The sequence below is a fragment of the Anser cygnoides genome, chromosome 6 (assembly GCF_040182565.1).
Source record: "Anser cygnoides isolate HZ-2024a breed goose chromosome 6, Taihu_goose_T2T_genome, whole genome shotgun sequence".
In the NCBI taxonomy this organism is placed as follows: Eukaryota; Metazoa; Chordata; class Aves; order Anseriformes; family Anatidae; genus Anser; species Anser cygnoides.
This window is the reverse complement of record NC_089878.1, coordinates 16,891,108-16,917,796: the sequence shown is the minus strand read 5'-3', so window position 1 is coordinate 16,917,796 and position 26,689 is coordinate 16,891,108. Positions and strand designations below refer to the sequence as shown.

The window sequence follows — 26,689 nt, the reverse complement described above, 5'->3', positions numbered from 1 at the left end:
CTCCGACTGAATATATATTTGAAATGGAGTAACTCATGAAATACCTACTGGCATAGCTTTGGATAGAATACAAATAAAAACTACTGTTATGAGGCTTACTAACATTCATTGCCTCTAACCAACTTACCCATCAAATGCCTGGAGTTCACATTCTTTCAGTACCGAGAGAGCATGTCCTTCATATTCAGTTACTGTGGAAAACAACATTATTTATTATCAGAAGATTAGATAAAATATTTTTTTTCCTTCTAGCATAAGGAACATACAGTAATTTGGTGCAGAATATATTTTCTGATCATTAAATGCATTATAATTATGAAAGGTAAGTTGTACAGTCAGACTAGCTGAAAGACAAGACATTGAAACTCAGATGGTATCAGACACAGGCCTATTTAGTACATTTAAATCCAGAAAATTAGAGAAGATGTTTGTTGCATCAAAATGAAAGTTTTAGCACTGACACAGTTGGTAAACTTCAGGAAAATGTAAGCATATCCTCAGTTAAGACCGAATTATTTCAGTATCAATCACATTTAATTGCCTTTGTGTTAGGATATGCAAATTGCCAAGTCAAAAATATGAGTTAAACACAGAAGTATGAAATCAAGCCAAATACCAGTGACAACAGAATATAACACACAGAGGAAGGTGGCACAAGTATACACCAGAGTTCATAGCCTCTGGAGGAAATGAATCTGTCACTCTACATTGATGTCTCTGTGTTTGCTGATACCCTACATAGTACCGTAAATGCCAGCGAAGACAGGATAAACTGGCATACTACAGATGGCACAAAGCATCATAACTACATTTAGCATTTTCTAGGCCAGCTTTGCCAGAAGAGACAGCCCAGCTGCATCCACCCATCAAAGATTTTTGCTGACTGACATGACACTTGCAGATGGATTTTTTGTGTAAGAATGTGCATCATTATATGCAAAATTACATTAATCTTTCATGCTTGTCTGTCCCTGGTGCTAGCATAGTTCGAGGCTTTTCTCCAGTGTTTCTAAATACTGTTAAAATTATTAGTCGTGGTGTTTAAAACAATCATTCTGTATCTGTACCTGTTATAACATAGTATTTCTGCAGACTACCCAAATGCTGCTTACAAAAATAGAAAACGCTTCTCTCTCTCTCCAAACACACATATATAATAGTATCTAACCCATTCTTTAAAAAAGAAAAATCATAATGAAAGTGATAGAATCTCTACATTATGCACTAAAAATTGTCTATCAGCACCTAACTTCAAATTTTGCAAAGTTCTAGCACTTGGTGTTTTAGAAACTCTTAATGAGAAATTAGAATTATTTTGATATCAAAGTTAGATAATTATCATTTTGCTACATAAATGCTTATTACTAAAATAACTTTCAGGCATTACTTACTGAATTGCTTTCATGCAGGACCTATTCAGGAAGATCAGAGCACAGTATTTAAGCTACCACTGTACTCAGTGTTGTTTTTAAAGATGGTAACACTACTTCTAGCAGTATGTGCAGCTTGTGAAAAAAATTATCAATAAAATTGTGTGCAAAAATGATGCAGAAAGATTCAAATACCTTACCGTTACTTCAATGAAGAAATAAAATCTTCCTGTGAAAACATGCAGCTAGTTACCAAGTTAAATGCCTGCTTTTTGAATGAAGGTAATGACATTTAGAAAGTTCTGAGTACAACCTAATTAAAATGGTATGGTAAATAAGATTTTATATTGTAACGGAAAACATGCTCGGTAGTTTCCTAATGTAACAATATAAGTTACATCTATTATTACAATATTAATTCGCTCAAAGAACAAGGACATGAAAATAAAGAGGGCACACGTCTACAGAGAAATCAGTAAAGGAAGTAAAAAAGAGTCACAGATTGATGGGAACTCCATCCTCTTTGCTTCTAATAGCTGAAATTTGGAAATTACACAGGCGAACTACTGCTAGGCATAAGTCTTGGGATGATTCCAAGAAATTTAAAATTTGATGAGCAAATGGCAGAGGAACACAGTATCCATTCTGAAGCACTGTGACAAAACAATAATGAAAAAAATAAAATTTCCAATAAAAAACTTGATGACAACTTATAGAAAATCTATCAAGTATAAAAAAAATATAAATAAATAAAAATCAACACAGGCGTAAAATGACCATGTCTAAAAGTTCTCTGCAGGCTAGACAACCTACAGATGGACATGTAAAAGTCATTCTGATACCTGGAAAAAAGATAGATGTTTGAAAATTTTGCTCCTGTTGTAATTCAGGAGGAAAACCAAATTTTGCTAAGAGGAACAAAGAGCATCTTTCACAGTTTAAGAAGGATTCAGGTAACATAATTGGCATAGATACTATTTTTTTTCAACGATTTCTAACACAGATTTTAATTGAAAATGTTTTCCTTTTTTAAAGGCATTTTGCTCCCAAGCTCTAAATTACAGTAGGGAAAAGAAGGGAATTGAGTGATTTTGAGTTGAACAGAATCATATAATCCAAAACACTGTAACACCATATCTCATGTAGCAAAACTAGAAGCTAAGGCTTCAGTCCCCACATAAAGAAAAAGTGATATATAATTGGTTCAATGCTTCAAAATGTGGGACACTTCCACATGACATGCCTAAATGCTGGCACTCATGTCACAGACTAGTGCCAATAGGATTAAAACTGCTTATAAGAACAACAGATTAACTGGTGTTAACATTGGAGGAAAAAATAATATTAATGTTATTTAGCGTATTGCAAGTTTAAACCAATGTTCTTTGCCCAGTTCTCAATCATTCTCTTTTTCTTTGTGATTCTGCCTTAAAAATGATGGGGGTGGAGGGGAGAAGGCTATTGTTTTTGACAAAACATCCAGCTTGTAATTGTGCATAAATGGAAGCAGAAGACTCAAAACTAAAAAGAGAAGACAAACTAGGAGTCTGTCGAGGTTACCTTTATTTTTTTTTCTTAAGTTTGTGTAGGATTTTGCAAGATTATCATGTTTCTAAAATAATAAAGCCAATCAGCAGTATTTGCCAATACTTGTAGGTGTCCCAGATTTGGGGGAAGCTTTTGGACTTTTAGAAGAGTCACCGTTCTTCTAAATGTCATATCCCAACAGCAGCACTCATAATTGCTAAACTCTTAAAAGACTGTATAAAAGACTGTATAAAAATACATTACCCTTTAAGACCTGTGGTCATTTTCAGTAAAATCAATGCATTTTTAGTGTGCAAAGTAATATGGAAAAAAAAATCTAAAAAAGTTTATTCCAACAGAATTGACAGTGAAAATTAAGTCATGACAAGGCTGATCATGTAAGAACCAAAAACACTAAAGAGTAACACCAAGAGCCAGCTACCAAAATATGAGATGGGATGAGCAGAGTTCTGTCTTTCATCACTTCATTGTCCAAGTTTGATATTTTTTGTTGTTGCAGTTGTTGTTTTTAATTAAATTTAAAGTCTTGCATTGTATATGCACTCAAAATCACTTCAGAGATTCGAATTTGCTATAAGATTTTTCTGTATGAATTTTAAGCTTTAAAGAAGTATATATGTAAAGACTAGAAGTAAACTATCTTCAATGTAAAAACTGTAGAGAAGCCTTCAATTTGTAGTACACAATACGCCTTTGTACACTGCTATGGAAGTAACTGGTCGTGTTTCAGAAAAGCAGTAATAATGAGATGCACACTTCAACATCACAAATAAAAGCCGTAACAATTATTGGAGGAAAAAATCTGTTACATTTACTTGAAATGAAGCACTTAAGAGTTTTTTAGATGTCACCAGTGAACAAGACTTTCATGCAGTCCCCGTTTTTTATTTTTATTATTATTTTTTTAATGCATAGCTCTTAATTATTTAGTTCTCTACTAGCATTTTAAACTCTAATGTAGTTTTCTCATTTTGCCTGTAGGAGGAGTGTTAGGCAGCTAATAAGCACTTCAGTATTTGGATGTTAGCAAAATAACTTTATTTTTAAAGGTAAGCAATTAAACATTTATCTAGCTAAAAACAGAAGTTTCTTTTCAGAATTTAAAAGAAAAATAATTGAAAATAAACTTTAAATTGCTTTTGTTCAAATAGGAAAAATGCTTTTAAAATCACTGAGAGTGATAATCATAGCTTATACTAAATTCTATGAATTAATCTTTAAAACTGTTGGTACATATTTGATATATTATGCTTTAGGATTTCAGATGACATTACATAGCTAAAAACGTAATCTTACACACGTTAATGATAACTCTGCCTTTAGCTGAATTTTACAATCAAGGTTATGTTCACAGTAAAAATAAATGAAACACTAACCAGTAGTAAGGAATTTTTAAAGGGTAATTTTATTTAAATAATTGCTTAAAACAGCTAAGTAATAATTTAAAACATGACATAGTTAGTAATCTCTTATTAAAATCTGCATGACAAAAAAAAATAAAATATTTTAAAATTGTGACCAAACAACATTATGCTCAATTTCTAAGAAGACAGCATTCATTATTAATAATTTGTTTATGCTACTTTGTCTTGCAGGTGAAAAATACATCTGTGAGAATTAAAACTCACATAAAGCTTTTAATATTCCTTTGTTAGTTAAGAGAATTTAAGAAGAAATCACTACATAGTTCTAACAGATTGAATTCTTTTTCACACTTTTTGTGTCTTTAGTCTTCATTTGATTTTACTTTAAATTGTGGGCTAAATAATTTTAAAATATATAGAAACAGGTAATAAAATTAGCAAGACAAATCTCATACAAACATGTATTGCATTATTATATTCTTATACCTAAATCAGATTTTCTCAGAGCACTTTCTGGCATGTAGCCTGAACTAGTCATGATTTCACAAGAAGTTTAGGCAATAACTACAAGACAAACCCCATCTCTTTAATCTGGAACCAATTGTTTTGTAAACCAATTACAACAGACACGGGAAAAATACTTTTTGATATTAAAATGTCTTGCAAGAGAGTTTACACTTCACATGGATATGAAATGTGTAACCAAAGAACAGCAGTGTATTAAAGGGAATTATAATGCTATGAATATAAAATTATTTGGAGCAGGAAATACTAATACCATTTCTCTGTAAACTTGGATATTTGGGGGGACGACATTTCATGCAACTTAAGTAACTTTCAGTCATTTCACAGAAGGGGGCAGAAATAATGAGATCATTACTATTTTACTGCACTAAGAAAATCTGTTGTTTGCCTACTCAGTTTCTTACAGAAAGCCAATGAAATAAAACAGCTAAAGGGCAAATTCAGTGAAAGCCAGAAGGGCATAAAGCAGAATTCTGGCAGAATTTTGAGCTTTAAATCCAAACCTGATATCAAGAACCTATTAGTGAGCAGAAGGTAGCATCACTACAACATTGAACTTGTACCTTCATGTTCTCCAGACAGCGATTCATGCCCGCCTGCCTGGTGAGAACTACCCTTGCCATCCAATTAATCACTTAGGCTTTCAGGTTATCCCTGAAACTGAGTCAGAACCTACAAATAGCATGTTCTTCCAATCAGCCCCAATCTCATGACCAATAAATTTTCTAGGAAGAGAGGTAATATTTTAAGACGTGTCTGTCAGAATGCAGGAAAAAATCTCAGCAAACATATACAAGACTGTGAGACAATAAATGCTTGTTTCCTTTTATTCAATGTTTGGTTTAAAAGTATGAGATACATTATTGGTATTGATGGCTATAGGGGAGAAAACTATTCAATGAAGAACAGAATTACTAAAACATTTTTTGATGAAAAAATACATTGCATTTTATAACTACATTAAATAAATTATAAATATAAATTCATTACTTGCAGACAAAGTCAATAAAGATTCAAATTGTCTTTCATGCTTAAGTATTTGTTTCACACAAGATTAAACTATGCTTTTGAAGCAACTTACCTGTGACGTCAGTTTTGATGTCAGCAAGCTTAAAAAGTGGTGCAACTTTTTCATAATAAACATGAGTGGCTTCTTGTTTGTGGCTGCTTGGATTAACAAATACTTTTAAGGATTTTGGTCTATTTTGAAAGCCTAAAAAGAAAACACAAAACATTTAATATTGCACGCAACCCAGCTATTCCTACAGCTTAACTGCATTTTTAATATTAGAACCAATATACTTTAACAGGATATGTAAATTAGAGTTTAAAAATGTATCCATTTCTTCTTGGATATGTGCTATGTATCTTTAAATTACAGAACTGCTTACTTTTGTGTGTACAGTTAGGAACAGTAAAAATGAATCACACATTAACCAAAATACCGTAGAACCAAGAAAAAAAAAAGTATATGTCATAACCTAGTTAAAGCCTGAAACAGGAGCATGTTGAATGTTGAGAAACTAAAAGATAAGTGGCAAAAAATATCAAAACATGTTCTTTTTGGAATTTAAAGTGAAACATTGCCAGCAGGCATAATGACAATAACACCCAACAGAACTGACAGCACAATTCAGTACTTTTGTTTTCTGGGATTACAAATCAACATTCAGAAATCTAGGAATTATTGTTCATTTTATTTTTTTAAAAGCTACGTTTAGGTATTCAAAGTAACTTGAACTCTGAACAAGCAACACTGAGAAATACTGTTATGCAAACAGCTCTGAGTCCTGCACATTGAGCCAATGAAATTTCTTCTGCGGAAGTATTTTTTGAATTCACTGTATCCTTTTTTTTTTTTTTTGGCGGGGGGGGGGGGAGGGTATTAGTAAACATTTTTATATAAACACTACTTTTCAAGTTCCTATTTCTAGAATTCCTATAGTTGCTGTTATTGAGTGAGGATGATTTATTACAAAAAGCAAGTGGTGGTGCAAAATACTACCTGAGTTTTGCTAGTTACTTAAAATATATGATTTGAACAATTTTATATTCAATTAATTAATTTATAAATTCTCAATTTACTTTTAGTTTTAAGGTTAGATTACCACTTGTTTAGCCAAATGAAAGCTAGGTCTGATAAAGTACACCGCATTCAACGTTCAGGAAGAAAATTAGCAATAGGCCTCAACTCCAAAAGGAACCAAGAGTGAAAAATTTTTCCTGCCCCATATAGAGTCTTACTTCAAATTTTACAGCCACGCGAACCTTAAAAGTGTTGGCTGGGACTTCCTGAAGTTGTTTCCCCACTTCCTGTACCTCAACAACTGAACAGGAGCAAATCTTCTGAGAAATTATAACTAAACATTGTTTTAGCATCAAAGGAAAAGTACTCCTTAAGATCAAAATATGATTATAAAAGTCCCATAGATTATTCTTTCACTCATTTAAACATATCAAAGAATCTGCAAATGAAAATTAGCACTTTATCCAACTTGTGCTAGTAAATCTTAGAAGATTTCTTAAAGATACTGAAAGAAAATTTAATGCGACAGTGTACTCCCAATGCACTGTTAATGCCTGATGAATCCTGAATGTCTTCAGCAGGAGGCCTTAGTACCTACACAAAGAAGTACATCCTCAGGAAACATGCCACATTGTGCACATGAAATAAAACAGCACTTAAGTAGAGATAGGTTCCCCATTTATGCCAAACTACATAATATGTTAAACACTTTCAACACTAAGAATTTGTTGCTAACCATCACTGATTTTCAATTTGAAGTCACTGGCTGCTTTGTTTCTCTGAGACATACAAAATCCATGATAAAGAAAAAGATAAAGCAGTAGCTTCCCAATCTTATTAGTTACAGAATTTCCCTCCCTCTCATATTTAAGTGATATTAGCATAAGACACACAGACTGTTTAGGAGTAAGGCAACAACACTTTTCCCCTATAAATGGTATGCTGATGAGTTCTCTCTGATGCACCACCATAGCTAACTTGAAAAAACCCTATGAGGAAAACGTTTAATCTTTAAATGCCTGCTGGTAAGTTTTTACAAAAATCATTTTGAGAATATGAAGCAGTATCTTGTATTGCCAAAAGAGCAAAGAAGCATTATACAAAAGTGACCAATACGATCATGAAAGGACACAAGCAAAGGTGCATTCCAAAGGCTCTTGATGGAAGACCAAATCTGTGCTCATTTCTTTTTCATTTCACCAGTGGCATTTGAGTAGATAGATGGTACACTACTCATGTGGTTTCATGCCAAATGATTGCCAACAGACATGAATGGATAATTCTGACAAAAATTATTAATTATCATTCAGAGTGCAATGATAGTGTAACAAACAACTGAGTTTAATGAAAGAAAATCCAATCATAATCAAAGACAAGATTTTCACACAATATAGTGTGAAACACATAGAGTTAAAGTTCTTAAGTATTTTTAAATAATAATAATCTTTTAACTTTCTTTAAACAACACTGTGAATGAATTGGTCTGCAACTGATTTCAGTCTGTCAGCCTTTTGGTGCTGTCCTAACTGGTATTCTGTTATTGTTTTCTGTAGCTGCTCCATTTGAAATGAACCTGCAGCCTAAAGCAGGAAGGCCAACTGTTCCTCTAGTACTAACAAATGTGCTAATATGCACTAGTTTAAACTTGATCTATCAAGTGAATCAGTGAACCATGAAGGGTGGTGGGTCAATCAGGGTGTTCTGAAAACAAAGGCTCGGAGGGCAGCAGAGACGTTATGCTCAGACATACATCTGTGCTGCTTTCAGTTCTTAGTTTTATGAAAATGGGTTTATGTTACAAAAGTTAAGAGCTTGGAATCACGTTGTTATTACATGCATTTATAAATACTTTATACAGCAGTAACAATATTATACATGAGGAAAACTAATAATATGAAACATTTGTTAATGTAACTATGGAGACACCACTGTTAATATTAACTTAGCAAAGTTAATGTTTAACATTAATGGTTTAATTAAAACTTCATGCATGAAGTTTCAGACATTCGTATCAAATCCCAATACGAGAGAGATACTACAGAATGGTACATAAAAATAAAATGCACTTTATGCATTTTTAGCTACTTCATCATTTAATCTTAACAGAAGTGTCTTCTGTTAACTTACAGAGCTTTTAAGTGAAACTCTTTCAAATTAACTCTGTTAACAAGAATAAGACTCATCACAGCTAAAAGAAATTCAAAAAAAAAAATAAAAGAAAATAGGTAAGCATTGCTAATTGTCCTTTTTCTCCCATTTCCAGGGCTGTCTTAACCCTTTAAGTAGCCCTGGGCATTTGCATGCAGAGAGGATTCCAAATTAAGCAGTGAATTCCACTTACACAGTATGTCTACAGCACACGCCCATAAGCCCTGCACAGAAACATGCAATGTATAAATGGAAATCACTGTGAGTCAGGTGCACAATAGGTCTGACATACAACACCAGACTAGGAACAACTGTCTAAGCTGCCATTTGGGGCTTTCCAGGAGCCAATCCAGAATCTGGGCTCCAAAGGTGCATGCCTAGAGGTAGCAGCAGTCATTTTACATCAGTTTAACAAATACACAATGTACAGATCAAAGTTTTCTTGAACATTGTATCATTGAGCAAGCTCTTAATATCTCGCAGGCATGCATCTGGACAACAGCACTTTTATGTAGAAAATAAGAATTTTTTAGAAGTGGGAAGACAGCACGCTTTTTACCCTGTTACACACACACAGAAATGATCAATGCTTAAAAATCTAAAAAAAGAAAGTAAACAAATAGAAATTGTATTTATTTTCAGTTGTCAGAGATGCGCCTTTTAGAAATATTTAGCCATTCTGACAAATGAAAATACATATTTACTGACAGCTGTACCTAAGCATACAGACACTCTACTTCGGTAGATCACCTGCTTTTAATTTGCTCCATCCTAGAAGCAATAAAAATCCTTCAAGTAAATAGTTCAGCAGTTAATGAAAACTTACTTTCTCACAAGATACATTAGGAAAAAGAAATACAATTCAATTTCGACTATTTTAGAAGGATGGACTTTTAATTTTGTGTTTCAGTCCGTAAGGATATATCCTCAAATATAAGGATATAGCAGGATTATATCTCTGCTTATAGATAAGCAGAGATATATCAATGCAATGCACCTTTTGAGATTTTAATTACTGAAGAAAGAGCAGAACTTGATCTGTTGTATGCCATCGGGACCTTCCTGCCAATGTTTGTCACAATTTAAATTAGAAGAAATTTTTTTTCCTGAATTATATTGTTAGTATATCAACACTGTTTGAATTAATGATAATGTCTCTCTGCCACACTCAGTGTGGAAATGTTGCTGTCAATTTGCTGATTTTCTGGAAAAGGCAGAAAGGCAGTTTGAATACCTACTCAGTCTTCAAAAATCTAACAGTGTGAAAAACTACTTTTACTATAATTGCAGAACTCGGAACAATATACACTTTAGTAAACAGTATTGTGGGATTTGTGTTTGGATATTTTTCCCAACACACTGTGAGTCCTGATTATTCCTGAAGGAAAGGAGAAAAATGTACTGAGTAGACATCAAGAAAAAGCTGCACGAGGTTTGACTTCTGGAGAAAGATGAAAGCTGAAGGAAGAACAAGAAAGAGCAACATTGCACAGAATGCTTTTTTCAGGTTCAGGTGGCTTGCAATTACAAAGCTATAAAACAGAGACTGCACCTCGAAGTGAAGGCAACCTGAGCAAGAGATACTGCCTCTTTTTTTCTGTGAACATATGGTATCACTGCTCCTGATGGATGGAGGGTAATCTGGGAACAAAACAGACATTTGCTCCGTATGCAAATGTCCTTGCCTTTATGGGTAGCTAGAGATCTGCAAGAATCTTGGCACTTCTGCAGATTTAGATATTTACTGATAAAGCTTTTCAAGAGGGGCAAGGGGAGGCAGTCTTTAATACACTATTTTGTTTGGAAAATCCAAAGCATATTGTAAGCAGTGTAAGTATGCACAATTAATGAACATTATTTCACTTTCTCTATTTCTGCTTAACTTTAATAGAAGAACACTATAAATCACTATTGGAAGTGCTGTTACAAACAGTACAGATGTGTAAAATTTGAATTCTGCAATCAGGCTCAGTATTAACAATTCAGCTGAAGTTTTAATAATCTATTATAAGATGGATCGTTTTTCTTCTGTAATGAAGAAACTCATTTGCTATAGTCAGTAAACAGACACAATTTTGAGATAAATCAGAGAGTTTGGTTTGCGTTTTGTTGTTTTGTTTTAAATCACAAGTGTACTATATTCCATGTCTTCCCAAAATTCGTAGTATTAAATTACTGTGAAAGGCTTTGGCTTGTTTTTGTTTTGGGTTCCTGTTTCCCCCCCACACACACACCCTGAACAGTAAATATTAACTTCTTAAATTTGATGCAACTTCCATGAAAAATACAACTTTCGTTGGTTAACAAAGCATCCTGAAATTATTATAGCATACAGAAAAATATTTTTTTAAAAAAAGAACTGCCTCTCATCACTAACTAGCGTCAATACACTAGTATCAAATTATACAATAAGAGTCCTGCAGAACCTTAAGAGCCCTTTCACTTGTCATTTTATGCAGAGGAAGCCCCTCCCATTAGCCTCTAAGAATCTGTGGATCTCAAGCAGGAGCTACTAAACAGGTTCTGGGCAGTCTCTGAAGAGTCTCCGGTGCTGCAACAACTCCAGTACCATTACATGTGCAGCAATTCCAAGTGAAAGTACCAATATTGTCTTTTGTTTCTTTAAGAAACAGATTTCTCAGAAGACTCTTCAGTCAGAATGCAATCAGCTACTTATTTTCAGTGTTTGAACACTTCCAAAATATAGCATCAGCTTATTTTTTTTTTCAACATGCTTTACTCATCGTCACTTTGTTAAGTTTTATACTTCACCATGTAAAACTTTGGTAGTGAACAGCATTTTCCAACGACATTATTCATTTATTTGTGTCTTAATTTCTACAGGCAAAATATTTTTTCTAAGCATCATTCAACCTTATGCATCACCAATAGAAATAAGTCTGAAATAATATCAACCCCGATTAACTGCTTACCATTCAAAATTTCCTTTAGATGTCTAAACCATGAATTACAGTGATCTTCACTTAAGTTGTTTAAATGGACAGCACAGTCTGTTAGTTTATTTTCTTCTTTATGCAAGCATTTAAAAATAGTGATACCCAATAAAGTACCACCTCTTTTCTGTCCCACAAAACGACGACGTTTTAGTTTGACTGAAAATACATCCTTCATCTCAATAATCTCCTCTTCACCCTGTAGAACCGTACTGGAATCACCTGTAGGGAGGGAAAAAAAAAGTTACCAACTAGAAGTAATATTTAAATCAAAATAAACAAACAAAAAACAACAATACTGTTATGTCCTCATCTCTAGTTTTACTTGTTGCATCTGCTCATGCCTATATTGAAACTTATTGCATAACTTATTGCATATCACATGTGTCAATCACTAATCTTATATTTTACCAACTCTATTATTTAGGTTAGGTATCCTGCTATACAAATAACACAATTTCAAAGTGGCTATAGTACCTCTTTTTTGATTCAAAGGCCTCAACAAATTTGAGGCTTTAAAAAAGTGACACCTCCCCCTCTTTTTGCATTGTTATTGAAGTGACAAGGCAAATTCTTCATTCTCTTCTTCTGAGTCATCTCTCTCAGAGATCAGAAAGTGTGCTAGGACCTAAGCTGACTATATAAATATATCTAATTACATATATAATTTATTTTTCCAATTGATACTACTGCTGCCCTTTGGGTTTAGACTAGAAAGAGATCAGAAAACAGCTGAGCAAAACCAGAAAAATACACCGAAAGCATGTCACCCATCTTTTCTTTCATTTTCAAGTTACATATTTGATTTAGACAACAAGAAAAACAATTTCAAAAGGGCTTGTGACAGTTCAAAACTCTCAGCCCCAGAGAGAGTTGTGTCAGGCTGGAACATGAAATGAAGGCTTTCTTATCTTGGGACTGACATACACGAAGATCTTGTGGTTGCTGACAGTGTCATGTAATGACACTAGTTGCAAATGCCTTTTGGAGGTGTAATAATTGAGCCACTGTGGTATAGGCTTATTCTGTTCCTTTTCTGCTCTCTTAAGATGTAAAACACCCAATTCCTCAAAAACAAACCCAGTCAAATACACAGACTGAAGGAAAAAATTCACCATTCCTGTAGGAGTCAGATATTCTGGACAGGAAAAGCAAACTTTCTCTGCCGTCTATGTTTACAGCAGATGCAATGTGCTATAGACCAATAAAGAGCCCCTCACAGTCCATGGCAGAAAAAAGCTAGAAAAAGAAACCTTTTTGAAATCTAGCAGCAGCTCAGTCAAGTGGTTTCTCAATAGCAAAAGGCATACCAGAGTGTGGTACCAGACCTTTGCCATATAGTACACCGAAGTTCCCAGGAGAAGCTGTGAAATGCTATTGCAGAGTTCTTCCTGGAGAGGAAGGACAGCACTGAGACCACAAAAACAGGGCTCACCTGTCCCAGTACCCCACATTAAGCAGAGGGTTTCAGCAAGGTGAAAGTTTTTTTGAGCAGGAAAAGAAGCCTGCATGGATTCTTGTGAGGGTTTTAGATCAGCATTTCCCAGCACCTGTCCCTGAACCAGGCCCTGCGGTGGCCGCACTCCTCTGCAGACGCCCCGCAGGATGGCACGCCAGCGGCAGGCTCAAAGGGCGAGCGGGCACCCATGGCACCGAACCTGAGGGCTGGATTCTTACCGACTCTACATCGCTCCTCTAAAACACCTGGGGAGTCTTCGTAGACCTTAAATGAATCACTTGGCAACATCCTGGATCATTTGTCTAGAACTATAGATATAGATGCTTATTTAAGACCCATCTTAACTATAAAAACAGCATTTTCAAAGGGGAGGTCTGCTCATCTTTTTTCCAGAAACACTTGTCAGACACACAGGCCACTGGACATTCCAGCACACACACAGTGTTTTAGGAACTTGGGTAAGCAACGACACATGAAGTATAATAGCAGCTGCTCAGCAGTTATTCACCCAGACAATACAAATATGCTAAATGGGTTTGCTTTTTAAATATTTTAAATTAAATAACATTTTGGAATATTAGCTTTGCTGAGAACATCACAAATTTTGTTGTGCTAATGTTATGCATACAAACCGTAAATAGATTACAAACACTAGGCTATTTGTCCTGCACAAAACAATAAAATGAAGGCCTGCTCAAATACTCTATTTCTGCTAGTAGTTTCCATAATACGACCTTAGTTGTCAGTCAGCTAAGGCTCATCTCATCTTGTCTCTTCATGCTACTACTTCAGCCAGAGTTTTATTTGCTTTTAAACCTTCCTCTTCCTCTACATTTGACATAGTTGTTGCTTAGATGCACATCAAAACTTTTGAAAATTAAAATAATACATTCTTACTAGGCAGCGTTACATTTTCAAAAATACTATTTGACTCCAGCTGTTCTACTGGAACACATTTTTAAATACAGCTTGGAGAAGTATATAAACTATAGGAATACTGAATCATACAAAAGCATCATCCTCAAGTTTTAAGTTGTAAAGGAAATACTGAATGAGTTAGTATGATCAGAACCGGCAATTTTTACTACAGTTGAAAAGGAGTCTTCATGCAAGGCCTTAGGGCTATTGTACAATTTTTTATCTTCCATCTTTACTGAAAATAAGATCATCACAAATACAGTAAAATTTGATAAAAAATTCAGATGAAAATTTAAGTCATGAGTTATATGTATATATTTTATATATTTATAAATATGTACATATATTTATAAATATATTGTATATATTATTATAAAATATCTCTAACAGGTAGTAACAACCAAGTTTACTTTAAAAATAAAGTACATATTGGATTAGACACTTTTTTAAACTTCAAAAAAAAAAACAAACTATTAGTTTGTTAGTATCATATTGGTTATCGCTAGCTGTTTCAGGACATTAACTGTCCTCTCACATTACTTAGAAAGATATTGGGTACCATCTGTTCTTGCAAGAGATTTAAGTATACATCTATTAGATATCATGCTATTTATTTAATTCAGTACCCACTTCCCATTGTTGTATCTTCTGAAAAAAAAGTCAATTTAATTACAAGGAATAAAGATAATCTCTTCTACCAGGCTGCCCTGTCATCATGAGAGCTGAGAGGGAACCTGTATGAAGTAGGTTACAGGCGTTAGGAAGAGTAAAACTAACAGCACTTAACATTTAACAAAGACCTAACAAAAACAGAATATATGGCACTTAAAAAAAATTACTATAAGCCAAGAGCTTGTCTAAATCAATCTCAGCACATCTGTCTGATGTAGAGCGTAAACAGGATTAGAGTTGGATTTATCTGCTTGACGCTAATTGTACTCACAGTTTCTGCACATGTCCACTTTTTTTTCCCCAAAATACAGCATGAAAAAAGGCCTGCCTGATATATGAATTTCTAGGAAGTGTTATGCTTCAATTTATCCCGTCTCTGTTTTTAAAAAATTAGACTATCCTACATTTTTCCTATTTACAGTAATCTCTTATTTAATAAAAAATTTTGTCTAAATACACCAAATCAAAGGGTGAAGTATTAATGCACTCAAATACAGCTTAACTGTAAATAGCAAATAATTTTAAGTGTTAAACTAAGTTTTAAACAAATAGAGTATCTCATGATTACAGCAAAATTGATCAAAACATACAAAAGAAAAAAACAGTATTATAGAAAACAGAACAGCTTGAAGAAATGCATCATTAAAATATAAGCACCAACACTTCAACAACATAACATTTGTTGGACTGTTATCTGACAATAGAGGCCCAACATCTAGGAGTGGTATCTGAGGACTTAATTTCTGTAACAAATATCTGAGAAATACATAAGTCAGGTGTCTGTATAGTTCAAGTACAAGATTTGGAAATAAGGAACCTAAGGTTCTACTCCCTTGGTCACGAATTCTTCGTATGACCTTTGGCAAGTCACGTAGTCCCACTTCATTCTATAGATAGAACTATTACACATTTTATCCTATTAGGCTCTCAAGTTTCCTTCATTGATAGTTCATTGCTATACCTGAGTACAGTGTAACATAATAGATAAACAGAAATAAAACCATCAAGATTATACCAAAGAAAATACAGTGAACAGTAGTTATTACAGTTCCTCTTACACAGCATGAACACTGTCTTGAACACTATTATTCCAAATATACAATAAAATACAACTGTATTAATATATATTTTTAAAAGGAAATAGAATGAAAAATAAAAACAGTTTTGACAATATGTTCACAAATTTATGCTTCGCAATATTTATTTAAAAATAGTAATTTTAAATAATGCCTAACTATTGTGTATAAAACACCAAGTACTAACTCAAGCCCATTCTTTCCATCAGAAAGTGCAGTAAGGGCCATGCACCTGACTCATGAAACCACTCCAGAGTTTTCAGCTACTACTTTGGTTATGAAGGACTAGCAACGAGAACTATAAATGTGAAAGTATGATCATTTTTTGCCAGAAGAGCTAAGAATTACTGTATAGCTCACGTCAGACTATTCAATATTAATTTAAATACACAAAACATAAGACAGAAAAGCTACTTTCAAAACATCTGAATTTTCAAGCTATTTCAAAAAGACCAGTCATGCAACACCGGGGGGGGGGGGGGGGGCAGGGGACAAAAAAACCCACGATGCTATGCCTCCTACTCTCTTTCATCTCTTTCAGAAAGCAAAACTTCACTTACTGCTTGGCCAGAATATTGAACAATGAGATGGAGAGAAGGTGGTAAAGGTGGTACAGCATAGGCCAGGCTGGGGAAGACCTGTTTTTTGTTGTTTGTTTTTTAAGATCACCTTTATGCTACTTTAGTCCTTTTAAATGGTGTTATAAAGAGATACATAACACAACCAAGACCTTAGTTTAGAAAAATATTTTCCAGACTGTGTGTAATGACCTCCTAGGGAACCACAAGAAGCTCAGGAAGTATTACAAAGCACTGAAGAGATGCATCGCAGATCCTCCAGACCTGGAGAATAAAAGCAGGGTGCAGCTACTACCTTCATCTTTTAACGCCACCTATTTACTTGTAGCAACAGCTGTAACCCTTCAGGGCAGAAAATTGAGCTTAAAAGCATCTGACAGGAAAACAACCGATTTTCATTCTCCTTTAGAGAATCTCAGGGTGAAGTGATGTATTTTGCCAAGCCAATGCAACACCGTGCCATTAATCCCTCTTCCAATATAGGCACCTACCACAACTGTGGAGTCCAGCCTTTTCTTTGTTTTGTGTCTGGCACTTGACAAAGCCAAGCTGAGTCAATTCAACTCCCTAAGGTAGCATAGATTGTCCATTTTATTTTATTTTTTTGCTGGCTTAGTCTTCTGACAAGTTGGTTAATGCAGTCATTTCAACACAAGTCCTGCAACCAGAGATGGCTCAAAGTGATAAGAATATACATAGCAGGAAAGGAGGAAGGACTGGAACTGTCTCTTTTCATCAGCATGAAGTCAATGCGGCTTGAGCCAACATGCTGTGCGCGTTAACTTCTAATTGCTAACTCCTCAAAGATCATCAACAAGAGTCAGCAAGAACTGGGAAAGATGCACACTAATTTTTTAGAACTCTATTCATGTGTTATTAAAAAAATATATAATACTCAGAATAAAACTGTACTTTAAAAGTCTATAATGACACAGTTTGTTGGACAAAAAATGACATTATTTTAATACAGCAGCAAAAGGCATCATGATAATTTTTTACTATTCACGTTTAGCAAAGTCACCCCAAAGAAGGAAACATGGCTGAAATTACCAGCCAGCAGGTCACTCTTCTCTATACAATGCTTTATTTCTGTATATGTCCAGGAGTACATTCCTGTATATTCATACAGGCATAATGTTCCTAGAAATAAAAAGGTTATGAAAGAATACTTTCATAATGCATTAGGATAGTCACCTCAAAAGCATTTCAGTCCCTACTTCCATAAGTCCCTCCCATGGTATTGTAGCACAACGAGTTTAATATAAAGCAGTCCAAGAAACAGAAGCAAGAATCCTTGACTCATGACTTCAGTTGGTTGCTTCCTCCAGCCTTCTGCCCTCCCTTCCCATCTCTCTCCATGTTCCAAACTTCTCTTTCCACAGGACTCCTTCACCAGTTGATTCTGATCCCTGTCCTCTACCACATCTTTTAAAAACTAATCATTCTTGTCCTTCCAAATACCCTAAGGCCTTCCTTCTTGCATGAGGCTCAGTACACGTCAGTCCCTGAAGCTTTCACTCACATCATGTTCCATGAGCAGCAAAGCACCTTGCTCTCAAACTACAAGGTAACAGCAGAACTTTGTCAGCCAAATACACCAAAATTCATATTTTGAAAGGAAGCCCAATAGTTTATTGAATAAAGACCTGAGCCAAAAAACAGCTCCATCATTGTGTGATTAAAACTTAGCACAAGACCTAGCATTTTTTCCAGACAAGAAGCTCTGCCTTAAGGAAGAGTTTCCCATTCGTTCTCCAACAAACAATTTAAGGGAGATTGTGAATTGAAAAAATAATCTCCAAAGAAGATCTGCTGGGAATGATGCTTTAGAGAACAGGGTTAGCTGAAAGGAAGGGATGCAGAGAGCCATTCTGAAACTAACGCACTTGACAGGGGACATGTGAAGTCTTTGCTTTTTAATAGTTACGTTTTCTCATTAACATCACATTAAGAAAGAGGTCACTGAAAATAAATTTACTACAGAAAGCTCTACATTTTACATTAAGAGTGTGGCCCACATACTGCCTAATTTCATAATACGATTGGGAAAGTAGCAGCAAACCTTTCACAAAGTGCCTGAAACTCTGTGGCGTTTCCTGTAAGAAGTGGAAGAAGTTATGTGACAAACGTCCATGCAGTGGAACAAACATCAGCAGTTTGCATCCTTTCGTAAAGCCTCTGCAGACACGGGCATCAGATAAAATGGATAGCTTTACAAAGACCGGCAGCACCACTAACATATAATGGAATTAATTAAAAGAGAGAGATCGGTGAAATAAAACAGAAGACTGGGATCTAACGACTTATGTGATTTAATACAATGGGCTAGCAGAGCTGAAAGGTACTAAAGAAACCCCAAAGAGGAAACATGAGCTTCATTTCACACTCTGTTGAAAAATCTCACATATACACACCATTTTGTACCTCCTAATTTGTGTCATAATCATGACAATTACTTTTGCCATTTCAGAAAATAATGGTGAAAAATTAAAATCACCTTCCAAGCCCACATGACATTACCAAGTTTGATCAATTACAAGTTAATAATTAATTCTACTTGCACTCTTACTGGCAAGAGATTTGCTTCAGCCTCAACTACAGATTTACAAACCATCCAATACTGCTAAATACCAGTGTCTGACATTCAGGAAATTCAGCATGCCTTGAATATCTGAATTTTCATCTTTTCTGAAAAGATTTTCAAGCAAACATTTTCTTCAGAAAAAAAAAAAAAAAAAAAAAGAACAGACATCCCATTCTAAACACCAGACAATTCCCTTCCATAAGCTATTGGTAATTCATGCATATTAGCAATTCATGCTTTTAGGTACTGAAGCACAGCTATCAGCTGCTAGATAAGCTCATCCATGAACCTCTCATCGATTAACAGCTACATGTTCAGTTTTACACTCATTGATCTTTACTCTGTTTTTCTAGGAGATTTCTTCAAAAACTCAGCCATCCTTTGTATCATACTGCCTGAACCTTCTACACTCGCCCAAGGGTCGGAGATGGCAGCAGCACCACCAAAATCCTCTGGCGAGTATAAAACCCTTCTCTCGCCCCCAATGCGCTTCAGCTCGCTTGCCGCACAGGAATCGGAAGACTGTAAGACTACACCACTTTGCCTGCAGGGATGAATGAATCCCATTTTGTTCATGTAGACCACACTTAACAGACTTAAAAAAAATGCAAAGAAAAAAAAATGTTAGATGATCTTTATATTTTTTCCCCTTGCTCTTAGTGAAAATGTTCATATTTCTCTAATTAACTTTACAAAACATTTTTGGCATATTAAAACATATTTTATTCAATATGATATATGTTTAGTATGAAAAATAATTGCTTAGAACACAATACAAAATTTAAGGTATACTTAGTCAAGTTTTCGGTATACAAATGAGTTCTTTGTACGACAAAGAAAGCTTTCAAAATACAATACTCTAGAATCTTTCTGGTATTACTATCATTGTTAGTATAGGGAACTTGCTACATTTACAGTGATGCATAATCCTGTGACTGAAGAAATTACATTCTCAGACTTTCATCAATTCTAAGATTTTGTTTGTAGCTTAACACGATGACAAAGCTCTCACAAAAGATTTGATACCAATATGATGTGACACAACTGAACCAAACCTTAATTTCACTCACAGTAAGAAATCACAGGATTAAGTAACACTGTGCAGTCTTTTAGAAAAGTTTATTGCTTCCAGATGGATGCAAGTTTCCTTTCAGCACTGATTTTATCTTCTGTACACAGGGTGCCAATGTTGCTATAAATATAGACAAAATGTAGTTATAAAGATAAATTATTAAAATATTGACATAAACAGGCTTATACAATACTGCCTCTTTCCACAGAGGGCAACTACATTAGAGCAATGCATATATTACAAATGTTCAACGTTAAAACACACGCACCCGTTTCAGAAATTACAGCCCATGTATGAACAAGCACAAATTTACAAGGTATCCATAAAATGACTTCTAATTCAAACTGCGTGCTCTTTGCCCCACGTTGTGTAGTGCCATGTGTTTCACTGCATGGTGCACACTACCAAGATGTCCACCTGTGCCCATGTATCTGTGCAGCAAGCTAAGTATATGCTTACTTCATTTAGCAGCAGAACTGTTGAATATACACTGTAATAATAAATGTACGTTGAAATTAAACTAAAACTGTAAATAATAAATGTAAGCTCATTAAATTTCAAACCATGCGCTCAAGACACTGACAAAGTATATCAACAGCTCTACAAAATGTTTTAATAAAAAAATGAATTGTGGGGAATAACTGATTGGACTGTAAGAAAATCATATACAATGTTATTTTGGAAATCAAGATACACTAAAAAATTATGGGGGGAAGCTGGTACTTTGAGTTGTTTTAATATTTTATGTTGTTACACAGTTCAGGAACTGTAAGAATATTGGTCACAAGTTATTTAAAATATTATTTGAAATTATCACGAGATTCTCAAAAATCTAAAGATCTCCAACTTTCTTTAGATTTATGTAATAACCACTGCATAAATTTGAATAAGATAATGCATTTTAAATAACATGCAGAATCCAGAAAATGCTTTATGAATAATATTTTAGCATTAAGTACCATGAAATTCAAAATTAACAACCAGTATAAAAATAACTTTCACTTTTACGTCAAACTGCATTAATATACTAAGTTACACATGGAAATGTATGCATTTTCAGACATATCAACTGACACTAATAAAAAAAAAACAGACGCTAATAAAAAATTCTAAATAAATAAATAAATAAATGAAGCAAAAAACACCCCACAACAGTCCATGACTTATCCTTCACATCTTTGCATGGCTGGTAACCTCAAACAAGTCATCTCCCATTGTTTTTAGGCAAATTGGCAAGTTCCTTGTCATTTCAACCTATTACTCTTAACTTCGGTATTGTAACTGTAGCTACATAACACATTTACAAATGTATTCCTAATCATAGTCACTAAAGGTGATTTGTATCAAAGCATGGAAACCTAAGGAAGTTTTCATAGTCTTTTGAATATATTTGGGGAGATAAGTAATAACCACACAAAGAATCACAAGAATGCAGCGTGAAAGAGTACTAAGAATTACCAGGATCAAATAGAAAGACCACTAATGAACTTAACAAAATACTCAATTTCTGATGAGTTCTTTCTGTTGGAGAAACACGCATGTCAGATGACAAAAATACTTTTCAAATTTCTATTAAAAACCATGAATTTTTACTCCTCCAAAATGTGAAATGCTAGCACTATATCAAATGGTCACACATCTACAGGGACTACTATCACTACAAGGTTTAAATAAGTATCTCACTTGGAGATCCTGAAAATTTTACTCTTAGCATAAAGATCCTGCATATGGTTGCAGGATCAGAGAGAGATTCACATTCAAAGTACCCATGCAGCCACTAACAGATGCATCTTCAAACTGGATTCAGCAGCAGCTTAGTTAATCCACACCGTTACTTCAGAAACACGTCAACTAGCTACCCCTATCACTAAAATCAAGCTACTCTACAGCCTTTGCAAAAAACTGAGACTAAGAAAACTCAAGTAATGATGTCTTTGACAGGATCTTATGCTATAGATTACAATAAATATGACTCACATCTGTCCTCTTTGCAGAAAGCCTACTTTCACAACCAACAAAGCCAAATGATGATTATCTTAGAGTCTTTACAGCTCTTTCTACGGGAAATATAAAAATAAAAATTTGTTGTAAAATTCTTTAAGTAGATGCAGCTTAGGAAGAGGCATATCAAGAGGGGAACAAAACATCTACAGCTGAAAATACACAAATAGGGAACAACAGATCAGGAAAAAAAAAAAAAAAAGTAATTCAGAATTGGAAAACTCCAAAACCTAGTGAAGACTTCCAGCAGTGTTCAGAAAAATTCTCAGCACCACTTACTCATCTCCCTCTTCTAAAATAGACCATGTAGTTATCAATAAGGATGGAAAAGTTCAGAGTCTAAAATGGCTGACGCAGAACAAAAGTCTTCATTATGAACATAAGTACCTTGCAGATGGAGGCTAGGCAAACACTGATGTACAAATTCTACCAAGAAAACTTGCTTAGCAGTGCAAATACAGGTAGAGTTGCAGATGAGTAATGTGTGCTCTTTTATATAAAATATAGTTTAAATATAATTTAGCTGTTTTCTGGTACATAAGACCAGCAATATCAGCTCAGAGCAAGAGTCCATCTGGCCCAGTATCCTGTGTCAAACCATAGCCATAAGCAGATGGTAAGAGAAGAGAAGGAATCGAGCAAGCATTTTTTCTATTTCCCTCTAATACTCTTTTACTCCCCACCTGCTTTCATTCGGGATACCCAGAACTGACTGTGGTTTCTAGGTATTTAACAGCCCTCAAATGAGGCCTTCAGTCTGCAGCTGAATCCACAAAATCTTTTAGCATCACCAATATCCTTCAGCACTATGTTTCACAGTTCTTTTGTATTCACTGCATCCTTTTGTTTTGAGCCTGGTTCTTCTTATTTGATACACCTGACTTATTATATTGGAAGGTAGAAAGCTATTGCCATCTGCTCCCCCCATGCCCTATCTCAACTGCCTCTCTGTCAGATCAAAAAGAAATAATCCTCAACATAATAATCCATACAACAGTTTAAGTGATAGATGATATTTTCTTCAGAATAAACTTATGATTATATACACTAGGAACAGTCTAACAACAGTTCCTGATCTTGATCCCAATCTGATGATGTTAAATAAGAGATGAATACATTACAGTATTGTAATTACTGTTAATTGTATCAACTCTTGATTCACTGTCACATCTGTAAAATGGACATGTCTCTGAAGTCGTGCTGTAGGACAGAACCAACAGTATCTAAATGCTTTTCCATTTCTATTTTAACAGTCCACAAACATACAAACTCAATGTTTCTGCTTCTCTGTGTTTATCCCATGTCAGCTTTTTCCCTTCCATACCCCTTTCCAACCACACTGTTAATACCAGAGGCACTACGAACTTTTCAGGCAGCCTTCACTCCATGCATTAGAGAAAGAAAACAAACACTAGAAACATAAAACAAATAGAAACATATTTAAAGACAGTTTTCTTTCTACTGTAAGTTCATTTCATTAGTCTTCTTCTGCACACAAACTAATATTGTTAAACTTGCAAATGCAAAAAAGCAGTATCTGCTTTAAGGAAAACAAACAAGTGTATATGTATAAATCATACCCTCGGCTCAGTACTGAATTTATGGGTACATTCCACAAACGGTTTCCATAAAACGAAACCTAAGGATGAAACTTCAAAAAGACCACCTGCATGTTTCCATCATATTTTAAATAATTAACTCTCCAACAAATGTAAGTGCAAAGAAAATGCTGTTTTGTTTGTTCTTCTGTAAGAAATAAACATACAAAAAAAAAAAACCCACACCCTTAGTTGTTACTATTTCTCCTTCACAAAAGATGTACGAACAGAAAAGGACCTGGAGGATCTTCCCAGTTTAATCACAGCCTTATTTAATAAACACATTGCTGTTAAGTGACCAAGAATCATCACATTTCTTGTGAAATATTCATAAGCATTCTTTTTCCTTCAAAAAAAAAAAAAGCAGTACCATGTTAAAAATACATATCTATGTAAAATCTTTTCCTGATTATCTGAACATGTTGATATGTTTTTGTGGGCTTACCCTACAACATACTAACTGCAGAAATTGCTACACAGCACCACAGATCAGTTCAAAGTTTGAAGTCCACATGAGTTACCAACAGCTACAGCCACCTATCTGTTTGTGTACTATTGACTAGTGCCATGACAATTTTGATCCCTTGCTAATTATCTCTCTGCCAGATACATTCACCTTGTAAAGGCAGCAGAGCAGGCCCTTGAAAAGTCCAGCACCACTCAGGTCTGGATCCTTTCACTGCCCTCCCCGGCAGGGCTGTGACGAGCAGTTCACCAGGGAGAAGAGCAGGGCAGGAACAATTTCTTGGTGAACCATCTTCAATACACTCAACAGACCAGCCAAGGAAACGTGTTATTTTCACATAAAATCCCAGCCAGTCATCTTGAAATTTTTCCTTTTTCCTTCTACTTTATTCACATGAGTTGTCATCTAAGTCAAAATACAATTGACTTTGATTTTAAAGCCATTTTCATATGTTACTTTAAGTGAGACTATTTCACTTATTCTGTTTCTGCTATACTAAGCAATACAGAAAAATATAAAGACAATTTTTTAAACATCTGTCAAATAAGTGTTTTTAATGTAATGATGAGCATTTAACTACTCAAACTCAGTATCTGCAAAACAGCATTTTATTTAGTCATCAGTATTTATTACTGTTACCCTTAGCATGATCATTTGTATGTGAAATTTTGTTTTTCCAAGACTGTCTGCACTGTGTAAAGCTCTGTTTCCAGGATACGTATAATAGTGCAGCACATAACATCTGTTGCTTTGCATTTTCTGAGCTTTGCAAAGCATACTTTCCTATACTCACTTGAGTGTATGAGCTGACAGAAGAGATATATGGTCACAGTTCAAACAAACCGACAGCTACGACTACTACTCTGAACTAAAAAGCCTCTAAGTAACTACCATCTTACATAGCCTGCCTGAACAGACAAAAGCTGGGAAACCCAGAGTTCAGCACTGAATTCTGTTCATGAACTGACCATTTGTTTAGAATTGCAACACACAGGGAGGAAACAGCCACATGCTAGATGAGAGAACTGCGGGGTAAACCCAGTTACCATACGCTTCTAGTCAGAGATTTAATGTGTTCTTACATCTACAACTGAATGAGAAGCTGGGGTGGGAGGAATTGCTGCCAGACCTTAAACATAAGTAGAATTTTATTCCATCAAATCCTTACAGAAAGGCTAGTATAACACAAGGCTCACATGAAAATTCAGACCTACATTTTTTTAAATACATTTTCTTATTCTTTTTTTTTTTTTAACCAAACATATTTGTCTGTTACCACACTGACAGACCATGGCAGAGCTTCCATGCTATTACTGAGGAAAACTAACAGTTCCTTATAACATAAGGAAAGCAAATGGTGGGCCTGGAAAATAATTTTTAATACCTCTACAAGTTGTCTTGGGGTCATGTGAATAACTTTTGATCCACTTTGGATTTTGAGCTCCAATTTTACAAAAAAAGAAACACTGTAGTTTGAAATACTCTACAAGCTCTGGCTTGCAATCACATTACAAAACCTTCAAATTAGTATGGCTTGAAGCCTTTTCTTGTTTTTTTGCCACTTAAGGACTTACATATTTAATGTATCAATCCCAAAGTTGCTAAGAACTACGTCATCATACATAGATATATATAAGTTCTGTGTTATGATTTTGTTTTCTTTAATCTCTAGCATTCATAATATACTATTCAATATTTGGCATTTACCATACACACTACACAGAAATACTTGGTAACGTTCAGCTAGGATGACAAATACAAATCACAAGAAAAAAAAATCATAAAACAAATACCCACCTATGAAAAAAAAAAAACAGTATATTCTTCAATCCTAAAAAGAAACACACTAGGAAAACATGGGGAAGGAATCAATTCAGAAGCCCACCCTCAATCCCTACATAAACATTTCAAAACACTCCCACTTACAAGCATGATAAAGACACAAATACTGCTCAAGAGTTTAAACAAATGTGTTTGTCTCCAGGCACCAAACTCATTCCCAAAAGATAAACCTATAGACTACTGTTCTACATCAGACATGAGCAACTCCTGAAAGCTAACTAAATAAGGGGGATTTGGATGTTGTGGAGAATGCAGCATAGATTCTTCTCCAAAAAAGAAATGGCACTGTTGGCAATTCTAGCACCACAAACATTCCAGGTTTGGGGGACATTTCTTGTTTCTCCACTGGACTTACTTTTTTTTTTTTCCTCTCATTTTTAATCACTCCACAAGGACGCACAATAGGAAAACAGCTATATTGAGACATTATGGGGAGCACAATGTTCTCATTCAGTAGAAGCAGTGCATTTTTAATCTGCATAGTTTAA

The 26,689-nt window shown here is 34.7% G+C and overlaps 1 protein-coding gene across 5 annotated transcripts in view; it reads right to left on the bottom strand.

The window, feature by feature from the left end:
• The window catches only part of CERKL (ceramide kinase like), a 57,262-nt gene that overhangs the window by 17,869 nt on the left and 12,704 nt on the right, over positions 1-26,689 (bottom strand). For 4 of the 5 annotated variants that reach the window (XM_066999983.1, XM_066999981.1, XM_066999982.1 and 1 more), the window contains exons 2-4: positions 11,915-12,157; positions 5,889-6,020; positions 128-191 (exon numbers count right to left, since the gene is read on the bottom strand). In XM_066999983.1, the coding sequence (XP_066856084.1) occupies positions 128-191; positions 5,889-6,020; positions 11,915-12,113 (395 nt within the window). In that variant the 5' untranslated portion in view covers positions 12,114-12,157. Of the gene's footprint in view, positions 1-127; positions 192-5,888; positions 6,021-11,914; positions 12,158-22,682; positions 22,951-26,689 lie in introns of those variants that run through there. The other variant, XM_013171630.3, reaches the window with a different exon arrangement.